Source organism: Sipha flava, unplaced genomic scaffold, assembly GCF_003268045.1.
Source record: "Sipha flava isolate LNK unplaced genomic scaffold, YSA_version1 250_pilon_pilon, whole genome shotgun sequence".
Lineage (NCBI taxonomy): Eukaryota > Metazoa > Arthropoda > Insecta > Hemiptera > Aphididae > Sipha > Sipha flava.
In genome coordinates, this window is record NW_020272902.1 from 1,080,986 (window position 1) to 1,101,723 (window position 20,738).

The 20,738-nt window shown below is 29.6% G+C and overlaps 1 protein-coding gene and 1 long non-coding RNA gene across 6 annotated transcripts in view; one reads left to right on the forward strand and one right to left on the reverse strand.

The window, feature by feature from the left end:
• The window catches only part of LOC112684505, a 21,930-nt gene extending 13,886 nt beyond the window's left edge, over positions 1–8,044 (reverse strand). Inside the window, exon 1 of the long non-coding RNA XR_003148707.1 lies at positions 7,611–8,044. This is a non-coding gene — a long non-coding RNA (uncharacterized LOC112684505). The remainder of the gene's footprint in view (positions 1–7,610) is intronic.
• The window catches only part of LOC112684503 (potassium channel subfamily T member 2), a 60,343-nt gene that overhangs the window by 30,244 nt on the left and 9,361 nt on the right, over positions 1–20,738 (forward strand). The window contains exons 8-25 of one of the 5 annotated variants that reach the window (XR_003148706.1): positions 412–612; positions 685–902; positions 1,133–1,282; positions 1,353–1,561; positions 1,641–1,799; positions 1,881–2,031; positions 3,803–3,871; positions 4,029–4,134; positions 5,768–6,012; positions 8,749–8,883; positions 11,131–11,242; positions 12,080–12,265; positions 14,837–14,968; positions 15,126–15,161; positions 15,298–15,372; positions 18,233–18,438; positions 19,181–19,637; positions 19,692–19,764. Coding sequence is in view for 4 of the 5 variants with exons in the window: in XM_025556055.1 (XP_025411840.1) it covers positions 412–612; positions 685–902; positions 1,133–1,282; positions 1,353–1,561; positions 1,641–1,799; positions 1,881–2,031; positions 3,803–3,871; positions 4,029–4,134; positions 5,768–6,012; positions 8,749–8,883; positions 11,131–11,242; positions 12,080–12,265; positions 14,837–14,968; positions 15,126–15,161; positions 15,298–15,372; positions 18,233–18,438; positions 19,181–19,637; positions 19,692–19,712 (2,868 nt within the window). In the remaining variant the exon portion in view is untranslated. Of the gene's footprint in view, positions 1–411; positions 613–684; positions 903–1,132; positions 1,283–1,352; positions 1,562–1,640; positions 1,800–1,880; positions 2,032–3,802; positions 3,872–4,028; positions 4,135–5,767; positions 6,013–8,748; positions 8,884–11,130; positions 11,243–12,079; positions 12,266–14,836; positions 14,969–15,125; positions 15,162–15,297; positions 15,373–18,232; positions 18,439–19,180; positions 19,638–19,691; positions 20,624–20,738 lie in introns of those variants that run through there. The other 4 variants (XM_025556055.1, XM_025556052.1, XM_025556053.1 and 1 more) reach the window with 4 other exon arrangements.

The following is a 20,738-nucleotide window of genomic DNA, read 5'->3' on the forward strand; positions in this document are numbered from 1 at the left end:
ACACACACACACACACACACACACACACACACACACACACACACACACATATACAAACAACAGAAACCCCATGTCACTCTCAATTCCATAAATTTTCATGACACGTTTCTCAGCCACTGGTTGATTTTCCCTTGTAAGTTATGAAAGATACACACAAAGCCATACATTATTGAAGTTAAATAGAGAAATACCAATTTTCTTAAGACTGACGATCTAATTTTTTTATTTTATTTCTTACAAAAAAAATTTTTTGTAATTTAACTAATATAAACTCTCACTTGTATGGTCATAAGAACATTAAAAAAAGAGAATAATATTATTAATGAAAAAATGTATAAGGTTTTAAATAACTAATTTTATACGAATTTTATTGTAGAATCGTAATAGTATATTTATAAATATTATTACTAGGACTATTTTGTGGTTCTATTATCGCCAATGGAACTTGACACCACAATGAGAATGATTCTCCAAGTGCCTATTTGGGCGCAACGTGTAATTTATATTCAAGGGTCGTGTTTGAAAGATGGAGATCTTTCTAGGGCTAGGATGAGTGATGCTAAAGCTTGTTTCGTCTTGGCCGCAAGAAATTATGCTGACAAAGCTGCTGCGGTAATTACAATTTGTTGTAACCTATTAATACACAATTTAAATTGCCTGCGTTTTATTGTTATATATAAATAGGACGAACATACAATATTACGATCGTGGGCCGTCAAGGACTACGCGCCAACCGTCCCCCAATACGTTCAAATATTTCGACCAGAAAACAAATTGCACGTGAAATTTGCCGAATTTGTCGTCTGTGAAGATGAGCTCAAGTATGCTCTGCTCGCCAACAACTGCACTTGTCCTGGAGCTTCAACCCTAGTTACTCTTCTGTTACACACCAGTAGGGGACAGTTAGTATAATTTATTCAAAATACAAACCTTAATTGTCGCTATATAGGACCAAGAAATATTAATGGATACGTTTGAATAAATAATCAACTTAATGGTGGAAGTTTTTTTTTAACGTTATCTATAATCACTATATCAAAACTAATTACACATCGAATGCAACAAAATAAAAAAATCAACTTTGTGACAAATTCATATCTTATTATTAGCTTTTTTTTTAATCTGTGAACAGGGAAGGCCAGACTTCACCGGAAGAATGGCATAGACTGTACGGTAGATGTTCAGGAAATGAAATCTATCACATACTATTAGGCGATAGTAGATTCTTCGGCGAATACGAAGGCAAAAGCTTTACATACGCAAGTTTCCACTCACACCGAAAGTATTTTACCACGATCGATAGCAAATCTCATTCGAATGGATATAATAACAATGATTATCCCTATTATTAGGTTCGGTGTGTCTTTAGTGGGCGTTAGGCCGGCCGACCTACCAGAGTTCTACGAAGACACCATACTTTTGAACCCTGGGCCAAGACATATAATGAAGAAATCCGATATATGTTATTACATTAGCGTCAACAAAGAGGAAAATTCGTCATTTGTTGTCTCTAACAACGGCGCTGTACCATCAAAACAGCTAGATAGCGTGTTGGGTAATGGTTAGTTGTTGGTGTAATATTAATTGTACTACGTTATGTTTTTAAATCCAATCGAAATTCCCATATCGCGCACCTACAGATAAGCCGGCAGACGTTCAAAAGACTATTATAGAAAGTTACACGTTGCAAAACAAACAAACTGAGGAAGCGTCAGCAGTGAGCAATCATCTGAGCATTCCCAAACCAATAGACATAAACCCGAATTTATTAAGCCCCGAAATACTCGGTCAGAGAAGAGGTAATTAGCTCGATGATATTGAACCTAGTGCGTGCGCGTGCGTGCGAGTACAGTAAATGAATCAACTTAACGCGTGTTTAGGTAGTCGCCGTCCAAGCATTCTACCGGTAGCGGAAACAATGACCGGCTCATCATTGAACATATCAGTACCACATCCGGAAGAAGATGGCGACGAGAGCGACGACGAGCTCGAAGACGAAGTGCCGTGGAGATCGCCCAGTGAAAAAATAGCGTAAGGATTGATTTGACGAGTACAACCAGTGTTGCTGATTGGACGAATATTATTACTACGTTTAAGAAATAATATGCATTTTGATTTTGTGTGGTTGTAGTTTGCGCTGCATCTTCATCCTAGCTTACAATACGAGGGTGTTTTCAGTAATATTACAGTCCAGGCACAATACGAAAATAAATTGAATTGAAAATAAAACTTACTACTACTACTATTACTACTACTAAACGATTTACTACTACATAATATCAATACTAATGTTTTGTTTGCGGGAATAAAAGATATTTATAGTATTTTTTTAAATAAAAAAAACATGTACTAATAATACCACAGGATAACGAGAATTATTACTCTATGATTAAAAGAAGTCCATTCGCATTATTAAAGTAAGAAAAAAATCTCAAAGTAGTTATGTGTAGAAGTATATGATTTAGTATAAATTATTGACATTATCTCGATAAATAAGTATAATTTTCAGATAAAATAGTTTGATTAACCCATTGAAGCAATCTTGAACAAATTCCTTATCTCCATTTTTTTTTTCGGCTGAATAATATGCGATGTCTCTGGACCATAAATATACAGCAGTTGAAAAATAAACGAAGGCAAATATTTTTATAAGTCTTATTATACTTGGAAAACAAAATTTTCAAAATGCAATGAAGTTCATTTTATGAACGAAACATGTTAAATAAGTGTACTTTTTATTAATATACAATGTTTTTAATCCATATTTTATACGCCATTTCTGATAAATCATAAAATAATTGTTATTTATTTTTTTTTTAAAACAGTAATTTGGTTGATGTTATACTATTAAGACGATACTAAAATAATAATAAAAAAAATTAAAATGTTAAGACTTAATAATAAAATTCTACTTTTTTAAAACCCCCGTTTTTAATTTCAAATTTCAAATTTCAATACTGAATATATTTCTGAAAATTCAAGTATATAAATAATACATGATAAACCTTTAGTAAATAAAATATAGTTTAGTAATAAAAAAAATGATAATAAATGATTAAAAATGCATTGAAATCAATCAAAAACTGAATATTGTTTGTTGATAGAATCACCTAAGTACAATATAAAAGGAATATACGAATCTATCTTATCAATATGTCATATCGTACATAAAATATCATAAAATACATTTTTAAATGAATAAGCCTTTTTTCAATTTCATAAATTAACTGGAGGTGTATTTTTTAAAGTTTTTAAAAATAGTTAAATTTTTCCTTGTAACTTACATAAAACCAAATATTTTTTATTTTTACAATTTACATAAAAAAAGTGACTCCTTCTATTTGAAACATTATGTTTATTAAAAATTACTCCCTACCTGATAATTTGTAAAAATATTTCGTCACTAGTTTTATTTATTTTTGTTTTTTTTTTTTTATTTCCGTAAAACAGTTATAATGTTAAATAGCATTTTATATGATTTTTTCACGGAAAAACATTAAACGTACATGGTGGTACTTTTATCTGTTTCTTATAATTACTTCTATTAGCCATCGTTGATTAAATCCATTGAAACTTTAAACAAGTTTAATGTATTTTTAACTCAATAGGAAACAAAAAAACTAAAACTCGCTGAACCGTAAGAAACTCAAAAACGTATTTGTTAAAGAAATTGCTTAACAATATTGTTATCTAAACATATTCTTATTTTTATTTTTTTATTCTAATTACTTTGATTATTATGCATGTCGATTTCGTTTGTACATTTTTATTCGTTTTTTTGGCATGTTTGTTATAAACTTAGATTCCGCGTTACAGCGGATGGCAAGGAAGACGTTTATACACAGCCTGTTTGGCATGCTGAGTGGACCAGGCAAGTGTTCATGCAATTAAATGTACCGAACTGTCTTAAAAACAGTCGGCCACAAACGTTGTAAAATACATTAAACGTGTTAACACGTTTTTCTTCACTTTTTTTTTTTTTTGTTTTAATTTTTTACTATTTTTCATTCATTTTTTTATTTATATAGAATAGTCAAAGGATTCCCACCGGTATCACCGTACATAGGTGTCAGTCCCACATTGTGTTATTTATTAAAAGAAAAAAAACCACTATGTTGCCTACAACTCGCTCAGGTAAATATTATTATTGTACGATATGCGACTACCGTTTCATTTTATCACATACAATACTAAATTTTAACACGTTAGATGTATCTACATTTTCATTAAAACGATAAATTGTTCTAAATATTTAATGATATAATATACTATGGTATTTTGAAATACAATTTTTTTAAAAATATTGGATTTTCCACTTTTCAACCTCTGACTAAATATTATAAAACAATACATTCCATTTTTATACATTTGTATTATTTAATTTGTACGTATTACTCTTCTAATGTAACAGTATTGTTATACGCTTACCACAAAAAAAAAACTAAAATGAAATAGTTTATTTTTTAAATAAATAAGCAATTAATGAAATTTACAAAAAAAAAAAGATATTCGAATCCGAGACGGTTTTAAATTAACCTGTAATCATAATAAACTATATAAATCCGTGTCGAAATATTTTTATTTTTCTAAATTATTTTAAACGATTTTCAAACTAACGTGAACTAACCGTACAACAATAATCAACGAACTCGATCTGGATAATATATATATAAATATACAGTATATTCATGCTAAGAGATACCACTAAATATTTCAGTTCGATGACCTTGTATTGAAATGTATTTTCACTAAATGTCAAACAATACTTAAATACATATTTTTAGATCGATTTCAAATTTTTAACACTTTCGATACGCGCATGCGCAATACAACTTACTTTTTTTTAAATGATAACACTAACTTTTTTTTTACATATTCGGATAGAATATTTTTTTCTAAATAATTTATGAATAAAAAAATATTTTCTAATCATAAAATTTGCATATGAAATTTAACGATGAACTTTAATATTTACAAGTAATTTATTTTTGATGAAATTTAAATTAGATTCAACTTATTGTTACTTATTAGTATCCAGTTAGGAAATACCTGTTTGCACACAGATAAGATATAAATAAAAACTTTTTTATTATAATTTACTCTCATTTTTTTCATTCATTATTCTGAAATAGGATAACTAATTGAAGGTAATGAAAATTATAAAATTGTACACACTAAATATTAAATGTTAATACTGTAAATATTAAAGTTCATCGTTAAATTTCATCTGCAAATTTTGTCATTAGAAAACATTTTTTTTATATATATATTGTGTAGAAAAAAATATTCTATTCGAATATGTAAAAAAAATTGATGTTACCATTTAGAGAAAAAAGGAAGTTGTATCGCGCATACGCGTATCGAAAGTGTTAAAAATTTGAAATGTATCTAAAAATGTGTATTTAAGTATTGTCTGTCATTCAGTGAAAACCCCATTTCAATACAAGGTCGTCGAACCGAAATATATAATGGTACCTCTTAGCGTGAGCTAATATATTAGTGAGTATATATTAAAATATGTAATTAAAACAGTAAAAAGCATACTGTTGTAAAGTGAAGGGGGTAAAAATTACTCTCTAGAAGATTAATAATATGTTTTTCGTAAAATTCTTTATGCCATGGTTATCAAAAAAAATTATGTAGGTATTTAAATTGAATGTATTAATGACTGTATGGCCTATGTATTATCTTATTGAATACGAGTGTCCACAATTTTCAAGCACCGGTAATAAACAAAATGTCTAATAACGTTGTTTGAACGTAACAGGTGTGCGAGCATTGTGCTTACCGGAACGCCAACGACTACAATTGGCAAAACAAGACGATCATTTTAGCGGCTGATTACGCCTCGAACGGGATTTACAATTTTATCATACCACTGAGGGCACATTTCCACCAAAAAACCTCGTTGAACCCGATCATCATTTTACTAGAACGCCGTCCGGACATAGCGTTTCTGGACGCCATTTCGTACTTTCCATTGGTCTACTGGATGTTGGGATCTATTGACTGGTAAGACCGCACAGAACTGTGAAGTGTTGATGTACGCCATCCATAGCGAAATACGTTTTAAATAAAAATCCCGACATTTTAAACACCAATTATTTGGAACAAACATTATCTCAAGTGTGCACTAATCACAATACAGTGATATAATGAATTATACGAATTATAAACACGTTCGGTTATGACTCGCATAAATAATTAATAAACAAAAACAAACAATGTTTGGTTATATACGTGTAATATTGAAAAAAAAAGAACAAAATATTCAAAAAAAATAAAAATAATTATTTTAATATATTATAGGTTAGAATGTGTGCTACGTCTGATACTGACAGGATATTCAGTGCATGAATAAACTGACAGTATGATCGATTATCAACGAACAAACTTAGTATTATACCAATTTGTTATAGTATAATCTAATATTTGATATCCAAATATATTTTTAAAAAATTGTTAGATTTTTAAAGTGTGCATTAATGTTTAAGTTAAATCAAGAATAACATGATCTAATGGAAATCAATTTATCGGACAAGGAAAAATTTAATTTTCACTTACATTAGTTTCTGTAATATATTTTGAATTAAATCACCATATTTCAGAAAAATGAATTTATCAAATGAGCAAAAATTAAAATAAGAATAAAACCTTTAATATAATTATAATTATTGGAAAATAAAAAGTTACTTCTGAATCATTTTTAAATTAAATGTATCAAAACTAAACTAATTTGAACAAAGTATAAATATACAAATTCGATCTTCAGATGAATCATTATTTTGTAGTTCATGTGAAAATTTAGTACATATACATTAACATTTTAATATGAAAACGGTTAGATTATCGGATTTCAAAGATGTATCGCAAAATTATTTTTAATTGCTAAATTTCAAGTTAGATAAAATAAAACTTAATTTTTAATTGGTTTCGTGTACAACAATTCAAAATATTTTATCATACATTATTTATTGGTAAGATATATAAAATGATATTATTTAAGTATTTTCATTTTTGCTTAGAATTATTAATAAGTTATTAAATTAAAAATATTTAAAATAAAATTAGCATTAGTTCATTCAAAATGAAATGAAACGTACACATATGCCAATAACTCTCCGATATTAAAACTACATAAAAATATTTATTTAAATTAAAATCCGTTCTCTATTAATAACTATATTATTTTATGAAAATTCACTTAGACTAATTTTCTCAAGCAAAATTCATGTTTTATTTCTAATAGAAAAGAATGAATAAATAATAATTATTATTTTAAAATTAGTATCTTAAATATAATGTATATATATATATATATGTTATGGGTAAATTATACAATTTGGGCACTTTATACATTGTCCGGACAGTATATAAAATGCCCTTCGTATATTAATCAATATAGATAACGGATGATATGATTTAATAAAATATGATAAATCAATGAATAATGGCATGTATTTATATTATTGATTAATTCATCTCAGTAGGTATAATTGGTTGAACCACCAATCCTTTCTTGGCTGTGCTTCCTTTTTTTTACACGATTCGCAACTATTTAAGTATAGCATTATCATATCCCTGGTGATATTTTTATATTTTGTATTTACCTTGTGTTTTATCCTGTGTCGTCCACCATGTCCAATCGATAAATTAACATTATGTATAACATCAAATAACTCTTCATTATGTACATAATATTTAATTTCGTTGTTTTCATATACTGGTACAATTAACTTGTTAACAACAGAAACTTTTAACACCTCATATTTTTTTAAAAGTTTATAATCATTCTGTTGCTCTTTCTTTGGATTGTTTTTTAATTGATTTATATGTAAAATGTATTGATCATATTTTAACTTGGTAAAAAATGAAGTATTTGAACCTTTTTTTTAACAAATTGTTTAAATCTTTATTAAACTTTTCCATATTCGAATAAGTATTAGGTACGCACTGAATGAATTAACTTGCACTATACAAACGATTCGCGGTTACTAAATAGTTCATTTTTGAGAATAGGTAAAAGGTCGACTGCACGATAAGCACTAGGTACAACTACATATAAATTATAAATCAATAAATATAGTAATAATATATAGCATGTACAGGCGTATTATATGTGAACAAGCGGATATCCCCATTGTAAAAATACGATAAGAACAAACAAACTAGTTACAGATAATAATTTTATTTTATTTTAACTATGTTTTACGATTTATCATATTTCATTAAATTATATCATCCGTTATCTATTTTGCCCAAATTGTATACTTTGCCCATAACATATATATATAACGAAGGAGAACAATAATTACATACCTATTTCTGATTTGTTATAATTGCGTTAGGATTTCAGAAATTTGAATTTCTCGACAGCTGATAAAATCTTTTAAATCAATTTATATTATGTATAATTTATTTATAATAAACCGAATTTAATGAATTAGTTTCTAGCAATCACGGTTAAAACTTTATAACTACACTGTTTTTTAAATTAAAAAAAAAAAAATTAAATTAATAATAAAGAAAAACCTCTTAATGAAAAAAAAAAAGTTAGATAATAGATAAATCATTCAATCACATAATAAATAAAGCAGTATAATATTAATTATGATCATTTTAGATATTTTAAATAAAAATGAATACCGTTATGCGGTCGAAAAACTGAGTGTTGGGTATAGTTTATTATAATTCAGAACATCATTGTACAAGTTATTTCTGTAGTTTAAATAGTAATATACTTTGCAGCTTAGACGATCTCTTGAGGGCTGGAATATTATTAGCAGAGAACGTAGTTGTGGTAAACAAAGAACTATCAAATTCGGCTGAAGAGGAAACATTAGCAGACTGTAATACCATTGTTGCAGTTCAAACAATGTTTAAGTGAGTATACTTTTTCGGAACTTTTTTTTTTTTATTAAATTAATTGTTTCAACAAATTAATGTTTTTAACTATTTTAGTTAAAATTAATAATTAAGACATAGGATAGGTTAAAATAAGTTTTTACAGTAATATATTAAGAATTCTTATGAAGATTTAGATTAAGATGGTTAAAATAACAGTGGTAATAACAAAATATCCTATGGAAGGCGTAGTTTCAATCTGCAGGTTCTATTTTTTTTCTCCGATTTCATAATGGAAGGCTCCTTCGATTGAGTTGAGTTTTGTGTGGAATTTTTTTAATTTGTCTTTAATATATATGTCCAGGTAATGTATTTCTGTGTGGTTATATAACTATTTGTTGCCATGAACCAAGGTGCTTTAAAGACTGTTCTTAAAAATTAATTTTGAAGGGTTTGAAGTTTATTTATTTTTGTTTGTAAGGCAGCTGCCAATACTAGGTATGTATATGTTATTATCGGTCTTATGATTACCATGTGAAAATATAGAGAACATTTCATCTGTAGAGTTGGGCTATAGTAGTGGGTACAGTATTCATAGTCTACCTACCAGTATACCCTTGGTTTATTTTTTGTTCATATGTATTTTCCATGTTAATTTTTCGTCTAGATGTGGTCTCAGATATTTAAGTAAGTCATATCTGTTGTTCCATTTTTTCTTGGTTATTGATTTTTATTAATATTGGGTTTATGTATTTCTTTAGCGTAAATATTTTTGTTTCGCTTTTGGTAGGGTTTAGTGTTAGATTCCATTTTAAGAACCATCCGGATAATTTGCCTAGGGTGTTTTGTAAATCTTTTATTGAGGATTCAAGAACTATGTTTTGTGTAGTTATAGCTGTGTCATTTGCGAACATTGCCTATTGGCAGTGTTGTGACGTTGGTACATCATATGAGTAGATATTAAATAGCGTTTGAACTAGGATTGATCTTTATAGAATACCCGCCTTTATCATTTGTATTTGGGATATGTCGCTTCCTATTCTGACCTAGAAGTTGCGTTTTGTTAGAAATGACAAAAGTGTATTGTAAATATATGTTGGTAGGTTTAGTGTACTTATTTTTATGATGAGCCCTAGGTGCCAAACTTTATTAAATTCTTGAGATAAGTCAAGAAAGGCTGTCTTAGTGTAATTTTTATTTTATTTCGAGACTGAATCAGTATTTGAAAATAATAACTTAGGGGTACATACTAGACTGTAAGGGCTCATTAAAATTTTATAAATAACTAAACCGATTTTCATAATTCAATACAACTATGCATTAACCGCAAGTTGAACGTTGTTTTTCTTTATTTTATGCCGTAGATATTGTGCTAGATTTAATTAATATAACATTGTATTTAGTAAATAATCAATTTACATCTACTGTACAGCTTATCATGCGATTGAACAATAGATGCGGTGCTGATAAAAGACTAGGTTAATGGAAATGTTTCATTAGATTATGGATTATTCCTATACTCATTAATTTCGTCAGGTCGTTTCTCATTCACCAGCGAGTCATCATTTGTTTAGGATCTAATTCATACCTTATATTTTAATGTCGTTTCCACACTTTTAATTCTTGTCGCAGGCTAAACGTTAATAGATATAATTCAAATAGGTTTTACTGACAATTAGCTAGTCATTTCCTGAAAGAGGTCAAATATGGTCAAATAAGTTTTGAATTTGTAATATTATAGCAAACATCAGCATCTTTAATGTGTACACATTTACAATACATAAACTACCATAAATACGTTAATTAATGGAATATTTAAATTATTATGTTTAATCTGTTCTTTGTCCAATACTTCTAATACTTCGTGTTGGATAACCGTTTTACACAATCTCATACTGAAACGGTAGTACATATATTATGAGTAAATCCCAAAATCTAAATATTATTATAAGGATTAATTCTGTAATTGTTAAATAATAACTGACATTGAATACATCTAAATATTTTAATGGATTGATAAATTATTGATAATGGTACTTTTATATTGAATTGTTAAGAAAGAAAAATAATGACCATTCAAACAAAATAATAATTTATACAACACAATATTGATCACACTCAACAAAAATTATTCAGCACTTAGGTGCCTATAATTAAGTATTACTCGATTCAGTCGTTAATACGTGCCCATATGTATATTTGTATTTTTTTTAATATATGTATTTTATTTTTAAAATATCCAATAATCAATTTTATCGTCTTCTGTATGTTTTCAAAAAAATATAGATTTTTCCCAAACATACGAAGCATAACGGAGCTATCCCAGTCGTCTAATATGAGATTCATGCAGTTCAGAGCACAAGATACGTATGCATTGCATTTATCAAAAATGGAAAAAGTAAGCTGAACAGTTATTCGATATATTTTTGATTTTTATCATGAATCTAGAACAAATCGTATAGCGTATTATATGTATACATTATTTTAAACGTAAATTTTAATTTTAATGAAAGCTAAATATTTAATCGATATCACTGCAAAAAAAAAAAAATATATATACATATTATAGAAGGTTTCATGGCCCAGTGGATTAGGTGGTTGTGCTTTAATGCATGGTCACCGGTAGTTTCGTTTTCCAGACTGAACCACAGTCCTTAGGGAAGAAACTACCACCACCTCCAACTGTTCCAAAACACGAGTTCAAAAACAAATGTTTCAAGAATAGTTAACCTTATCATGCTACTCACCAAACGCAAGAGGATGATGGCCTTTTTGTCAAATTCTTCCTCCTCCCCTTAAAATTTAAAAAAAATTAAAATATTATTTAAACGTTAGCAAATTAATTTCATACTTTACGCAATGTACATGTAGTACTAAAAAAATTAATTATGCAGATAGAAACATTGTTGCTAAAATACTAAATAAATAGTCTCACTTGTAATTTTTTATTTCACACACAGTTTAAAGAGCTGTAAATAAAAAAGTTTGCATACAATTTTAATGTAAGTTAACAGCTTTTACATTATTGAGCTACTAATGGTATACATTTATTTTTATGGAAAAATCAATTCCAAGACCCTGGAGATGTTCTTTGAAGTACTCCTACGCGTGAAATCGAGTATTTGACCATAATATAATATATTTTTTTTGAACACATTATTTAAATTACTATATTGTAATAAAATAGAAATGTTTCAATTATATTATTTTTTTTTTCATTTTTTGTTTCTGACAGCACGAGAAAGAAAGAGGCTCGCATATATCGTACATGTTCCGACTGCCATTTGCGGCCGGTTCCGTGTTCAGCGCCAGTATGTTGGACACGCTTTTATACCAAGCATTTGTAAAAGACTACGTAATTACTTTTGTGAGATTACTTTTAGGCGTAGATCAGGCACCTGGTTCTGGTTTCTTGACTTCGGTGAGTACACTAACACTGATATTGATTATTGTATTAATATTATGCCTTTAAAATTGCTATTTTTCCCCAGTCTAAATCTTAATTCCCGTACATTTTGAAAACAAATAATTTAAGTAGCATTAAATTTATTTAAAACAAATTTTGTGGCATATGATCTTCATATCAAGAAGAAAATTTAAAGTTGTATGGCAAATCTTCGGTATTTTGCAGTATTATTAGTTACTTTATTCGAGAAACAAATCCAGTAGAGTACGATTGAGAACGTTGTACTTTTTTAACAACACGATTGAAAGCGATGTCGGCAGATCAAAGAAATAATTTTTTGTACTATATAATTAAACGATTAAGAATGATTTTTCGAATGATGTTGTCTGTTCGTGCAAAAATATACACAGCGAAGAAACAGTGGCAAAAACGTCGTCGCACGATATGTAATAGTATACCTATATATATATATATATATATACACTTATATACTATTATATATTATTGTATATAAAGGTAACCCAAACACGAACCGTAGCAATAATGAAATCAATTGAAAACAATATCATCAAAACCATGGCCAGCAAAGATTATGATCGGATTATTTCCACAATAAATTCTTATAAAGAGTTAGAACAAAGGACATCATGAAATGAGGCTAGGTAAATTGGGTCTCCGATATTTTGTGTACATTTTGAAAGCGGTAAATTGAGTCCCGGGAAAAAAAGATATTAGGTAAGTTGGGTTCCGGGGAAAAAAAGGTACTAGGTAAATTGAGTCCCAACTACTAACTATACTACCTCGCCGCAGTCGTTTTACAAATGACAATTCACACTGTTTCTATCGGTTATCGATTCCTTTGTAATCAAATAACTTCATAACGTCTTAACTTTGATTGTCTAATTAAGATAACGTATATAGGCATATACGTATATTAGTTTGTCGTACATCGTGTGTCAGTTATCAGTTAACATCAATATTGATGATAGTTCTTATGATTACACACAGACACAAGTGTACGAAATCTGAGCATTTTCATTATATTTTTCGTAGCGTGCATTGCGTACTGTACGTCGATTTGAGTTTGTTAAATTCGTATTTTTTAAGTTTTTACCGAAAATGTAATAAAAAACACAATAATATTGAAATTGACTTCTAATAAAAATTATAAGATATTTATAAAAAAATTGTTTACCTTGGACTTAACTTACTACCTTTTTTTCGCCGGGACTCATCTTACCTCCTACTACCTTTTTTTTTCGGGACCAAATTTACCGAGAAAAGGTTATTTAGGATCCAATTTACCAACTCCCCATGAAATATCTTAAAGTCACTGGAAATAATTATATCTATAAGTAGATATTAATAAATATATCTTAGACTGACAAATAACTGATATCTGTATATTTTATTTCTATTTTTAATTAATGCGGTAACGTCACATAAAAGTTGGTAGTTAAAAATGTTCTCAATCGTATTATTAAAAAAGGTACTGAAAAAAGGTACCGTTCTCAATAGTGTTTTACCTAACAAATTAATATACATTCCTACAAAAATCAATTAATTAGTATTCTAATCTTAAACTCTTAATGCTAGCTTCACACTCTCGTCGAGGTGCCACGAGGCAGCACGAGCACGAGAGTGTAGTCGGTTCACTCGTGTCGCCTCATCTCGCCTCGCCTCGCATCGTGCGCGCTCCGTTTGATGTCGGTATTTTGGTCAGGAATCAAAAGAACACAAGACACCAGGGTTTGACTAACCGCTAGAACAACTAAGTGAGTCACGAGACTACACGAGAGTGTAGAGTGTACATTCGTGCGCTGCCTCGCATCGCATTACTTTGACAAGTCTCGATGAGGTGACCTTGCGAGAGTATGGAGCTTAACAGACCAAAGAAAAGATTCTCGTGTTGATTTTTGAAAAGCACATTCAAAATAAGATAATTCACACATAATTAATAAGATAATAAGGCTTAGTCTTATTTACTTTAAAATGAATTACAATATTCATCCCTTAACTACCTTCATATGAATTTATATGAATCATCATGTCATTCGTAATTACTATCAGTTTATTATATTTTTGTTATATTGATCCTTTTATTTTTCTTTCCTCTTCGTCTCGAAGTGATTACTAGTTCATTTAATTATTTTGTAAAATAAATTTCTTATTCACTATCATTTATACTCTGTAGGTACAAAATTAATCAATTGATTTATTAAACAATAAGCAACTATCAAAACGTTGGAATATCCTTTTAAATATATATTATTATAGTTTAATTTTTAACTGAAACAAATATAAAATAGTTTCTTATACTTTTTAGTCCTTTGATGATTTCAGATTTATATTGAATTTATACATTTTATAATATCGAATCCAATATAATATTATTCTGCAAATAACTTATTATAATAACTTTTGAAAGATCGATTTTATTGAATCACGGCGATGTTCTTTGTACATTTATTTGTAATTTTAATGTATATACATAATATATTAAGAACGTAATATCTATAATTCCGTGAAAAACCGTACAAAATCAATTATGTATAATATTTTAACATGATGGAAATGCTTCAATAGATGAAGATTACAAAAGATGATATGTGGATACGGACTTACGGACGCCTCTATCAAAAACTGTGTTCTACGACTTGCGAAATACCGTTAGGTATTTATAGAACTCAAGACTTGTCAAATATAGAATCGCCACCGGTAAGTAAACCCGACTCAATTATTACTATTGTAGATTTTCTTATTACTCGTTTGATCTTTATATAATTCTAACTTCTTCACTGAATGCAAACCAAATATTATACACATCGAGAATGTCAACTTTCTAATTACTCGTTTATTCTTCTATAACTTACAGGATGCATGTGATACCGACTGCGATAAAGTATCTGAGGTACGCAATACTAACTAAAGAATATCGATGATTTATAGTAATATAGTATAATGTATTTGATTTTACTAATGCTTTATAATCTCACTCGGTCATGAAATCATATATTATCGCTCGCTTATTATTTTCTAAACAATAGGGTTCGGACCATGAAGCTTACATGCCCATACCGACTAACTGTCTACCTAATTGCCACAGGAACCAAAATTCTGTAGTGAGTACATAAATCAATTATAATTAGCAGCGTTTAAATGCACAGCGAAAAACCTTATTAGTAGTGTCAATACAAAAATACATACAATATAAGAGCTACCCATATATTATAATGTACATTTCATAAAAAATTCATAAAATAAACAGTCAGATAAAATTATTTATATAATTTATGTTAAACTTTTAATCGAATATGAGTGTACTTAAAGTCTTGACCCTTTCAATGCTACATTTAGATATTACACAATATATTTTAATGTTTGTTAATATTTTGGAATATTCGAGAGGTTAAAATTATATAAAGTAGCACATTTACTTTAAAAATGAGTTCATACATTTATTGTGTTAGAAATCGCTTTGAAAGGGATAAATTTTGCCATTAATTTATGGTACTTCATATTTCTCTCAGTAATTTAATTCATTATTTTAATTTTAACTGAATTTCTAAAGAAATTAGATTGAAAGATAAAATAGCCATTAAATAAATAACTGCTCACTATAATATATTAAGATAACAGTAAGAAACTAGTAAACTCAGGTTTTCATCATCTTTATATTTGTAGAACTGAGTAAGTATTCTTTATTTCACGTAAATGTAGAATAATTAGTTAAGGATTTTTACGTTCCTATGGTAAAAACTACAGAATATTGATAATATTATTTATTGAGTTTGAGCTAACCATTAAAAGTAATGCATGCCATTAATTTCTTAAACTGTATTTATTTAGGATTGCTTGCGTAGATTTAATTGTATTAAACGGTGTTGGTGAGTTGCGGCCCGATCCCTAAATAACGTACGAATTGCGGCCCGTGTTTATGAAACAGGCGTGCGAGTTGCGGCCCGTGCTTATAAAACAGACGTACAAGTTGCGGCCACATTTTACATTTTATTTATCACTTCATATCAGCCTATCAGCGTTACCCAGGAGACACCACGAGGAGGTTGGCTGAGTGGTCTCCCAAAAATTTGTTTTTTTTTTATTTATGTAAAAATGGCAAAATGTATGGTAATTTATGGTAAAATGAATTTTAATATTTATGTAAAATATGTAAAAATATATATATTTATTGGTTGGGCAAAAACTTAAAACTTAATGATTTGACGAAATCAAACTGCTCTGTTTCTTTTTGTGCTAGCTTTGTCATCTATTGTCTTATAAATGCTTTTTTTTCACATATTTTCTTCGTTTTTATTCCATTGCTTCTATCGTTTTATAGTGTTTTGTGGAAACGAAATTTGTAGCCTTCGTAGAGAATAATTGGTTTTGATTTTTCACTATTTATAAACTCCATAGCGCACTTATAATAAACTGTATAACACACTCAAACAGAACTTTTAGTTTTCGTAGATATAGATACTAAGTGGTGAACAGACTAACACTGTAATATTTTTCGTTTGAACTATTGACGTTATGGTATCTACCTTTAGATAAGATACTGCCGATACTGCCGGCACAAAATTGAAAATAAATAAATTTCCCAGGCCGCAATTAACTTAGTGATAAAATATGACCGGGCCGCAGTTCATCGGTCTTTAACACGTAAATGACATGTCGGGCCGTAACTCACCTATAGCCGTATTAAATGCTATGCATTATCTTAAAATATTAATATTCGCTAAAAAAAATAATCACCATACTTTAAATTTACTTTTTTCGTGCTTATATGATTGCGCTCAAGTACTATAAAATACCTATAGTATGAATTAGATAGTTCTACAAAAAAATGTATTATATATGAAAAATTTCAATAAATATAGAAAAATGAAACAATATTAAATGCAAACATTTCAAGTATAGTGTACTTCATGTACAAAATACTCACATCCAATTTATGTTGAAATAATACATAAATTTAGTATCCATTTAGTGATAGATGTTTATAAAACCATAGAAGATAATGAGGACATTTTTTTAGGTTTCCCTCTAATAAATTAATACTAATTTGAATAAATCATCATATTTTCATAACATATTTCAAACTGTTTTTATTTATTAATGGTTATTTTGAGCTTTTCAAAATGTCATCCAAATAAATTGAATATACCAAAATTCATTTTTTAAATACATTTAACGTCTGCAATACGTAATAAAAGATTTTACTGTATCAATATTAATGAATTAATATCAATAATACTATTTATAACCGAGGAATGTTGATTTCTTGACTTTATGAATAAACATAATTCATTTTTTATCTAAATTGAGGTTTTCCGTATAAAAAGGAATTATTTTATATATTTTCATACATTTCATAACATTATTTATACCATTGTACAGTAAAAAAATATATATATGTGTCAAATATTAAAAATAATTTAAAGTATTTTTTATTTTAGATTATTTCAATTGAAATAATTATGGACTTTTATGAGATTATAAACATTTATAGCTTTCATGATAAACTCAGGATCTTAACGAAATAACATCAATAATCTTAGTTTTGATGATTAATAATTTCACAAACTATGCATAATATGTACTTACACATAAGCCAAGATGTATTAAATAAGCTTTAAAAGACTAAGAATAAAAAATGTAAAATCAAACATTTATTAAACTTCACGACTCGCAACACAATGTATTTCTTTACTAGACATGATATATTGTCAACAAAAATATTGCACAATCAAATGGTTTATAGAATCCGAAAAAAAAACCCTGTCGACCCACTTAAAAATAGTGTGGCGTAGTGAGTTGTACTGCAATTGACCGATGGTACTATCAAAAATTTAAAAAACGCACACAGTTGTAAGTAACTCACTCGCTATTACGATGCCATCTTTCACTGCACATTATACATATGAAACGAATGAAAATCGTTTTATCCAAACACTAACTACAATTAAAATGTTCACACAGTTCTCGATTAATATGCACGACGATGCACGTGACAACCACGACAACTTGATCGAGCGGGCGGAAATCGTGAACCTGGTCAGATCCCGAATGGACAGCCTTAACTTACCTGCAGTCGATCACGAAGACGTGAGCGAGAAACGAAGCAGTCTTTCATACGTCATTATTAATCCAAGTTGTGACCTAAAACTCGAAGAGGGTGACATTGTGTAAGACCCGTCAATTAATAACCGTATCCAATTGGTTTCTTCCATGCGAAACGAGTGGAACGACTCAATTACAATACTTAAAATTCGTCCCGGTGGGGATGAAAATAATTTATTCCGATGTTTTCACCCGTTATATGCAATAGCATATTTCGTGTACACTTGCGAAAATCCCATCAATTAGTTGAATCGGTGATATTTAGAAAATAAATTCAGAATTCTTTCTACAGACCTCCACACACGAAACATTTGGATAGCCTGGCAACCAAAATATTCATCTTATTATTTTCGTTTAATAACTCAACATCATAAATTTCCCCCGTTCCCCCCCCCCCCACGACAATGTTTACTTCTACACCTATATCTAGGCTCTTTACACAGCTTGACCATTATCTTCTCTCTTCACACTTAAACCAATTTTCTTCAACATTTTTCTCCTTTATATCCTTTATCTAGAGGAAACCCTGTGTGTCATCCATCATTTCTTGGACTGCCTCCGCTTTATCACTTTATGTTATCCTAATACACTTATTTCCTGTCTCTGGGTTACCGAAAACCGCATATCAGCTTCTCCTCAAATCTCAATTTCCTCCTAATAGACTCTCTATAAACTCATCAGTCCTAAGTTCCGTTTTTGTAAAACAAACAACAATCTACAATTGACTTCCTCCCCTACAAATAAAAAACAAATGTATACACATGGAAAACTGACGGAATTTCGTTGATCGCCATTCGTACGTTTCAGATACATTCTGCGTCCCAGTCCGTTTTCGGCACAGAAAACATTCGAGAGGCACAACAGCCGGAGGAAGTCCAACATCAGTTTCAACTCGACCGTTGGACAACTCGGCTTCGGCGGTTCCAGGAGGGGATCGAGCATGGCGTTCCCGCCGTTTATGACCCGACCACCGCCGTTGGTCACCACCAAAGCCAACAGCCTGTCGCTGCCGGACAGCCCGACGGTGGGCAGTGCTCTTCGGGCACGGTCCAATTCTCTGCGGGTGGTCGACGACATACTGCTGAGAAGGTCGAACTCGCTGAGGCAAGGGCTGTCCATCTGCAACCGAAAAAGCAGCCTCGAAGAGCTGGGAGTGTCACATTTCCCCATTGGGTCCGTTGCCCACGAACGTAGACCTAGCATGCAAGTAAGCCTAAGCGCTCGATCAATGAGAAATATCGTCACCACGCGAAGGCGGTCTGAGGTAACTTTGTAGTTATTTCAGTTAGCCTCGATAATGATTTGTATACATCACCAGCTTGACATTAGAACCGTATAGAAATCGCACATCGAACGCCGGCACCGGTGGACTCATTCGACACATTCGACGGGTACATCTTGATTTTGATTTTTTCTTTTGATTTTTTTTGTATACATTTTCACATGTACAATGTGTATTCGAATCCACCACCGAGAGAAAAGGAGGCGCTGGAAAAACGATTTCTAGACTGTGCGAGCGTATCATATATTTATATCACGATATGATTATTTAATATCATTTTTTCGTCGGACTTGTAATTATTTTTTCGGTTATGGTAAGGGATACGGGCTTAAACAGTATATTATTTGTTACTACTGTTAAACAATTATTCGTGACGGAGAAACAAATTCAATTACCGTTACATATCGTATCAATATGTTTTTAAGCGTTTCTCATAAGCCGTCGCTGATATGCAATATTCGGCTCGTATTTAATCGTTTTCTAAACCACTAACGCGCAAACTTAATATCACGTTTCAAAATTAAATATTTACATGTCCACATATCTGATTTTCATCGATCGTTATCGTAATTGTGTGACGCGAGTATAACAGTATAATAATATCCGATGTTTATCATACGCAGTACGAATAAAAATACGGCTTATGCGAATTTTATTGCACAGGAAATATTATCATATTCGATAAAAAATATATCAAAACACGAAATTATTTTTTTTTTCTTTTAAACGCGACAGCTATTTATTTCCTGTTTGTAAAAATCATACACTTTGCAACTGTGGAGGCGTGTAGAGAAATAAATAATTTAACTAACTATCCCAGCCCTTCACCCATTGTTCCGACGTCCTTGGGGATCCATCATGTTCGTAATTGAATTACGAAGCGAACCATTATTATTATTATTCAACTAATTTATATAAAAACTGCATTTTAAGCTCGATACATTTTGCTAGGTTAAATTAATAATATCACCTTGTAATCATATTATTATAATTATTATTATTATTATTATTATTATTATTATTATTATTATTATATTATTATTATTATTATTATTATTATTATTATTATTATTATTATTATTA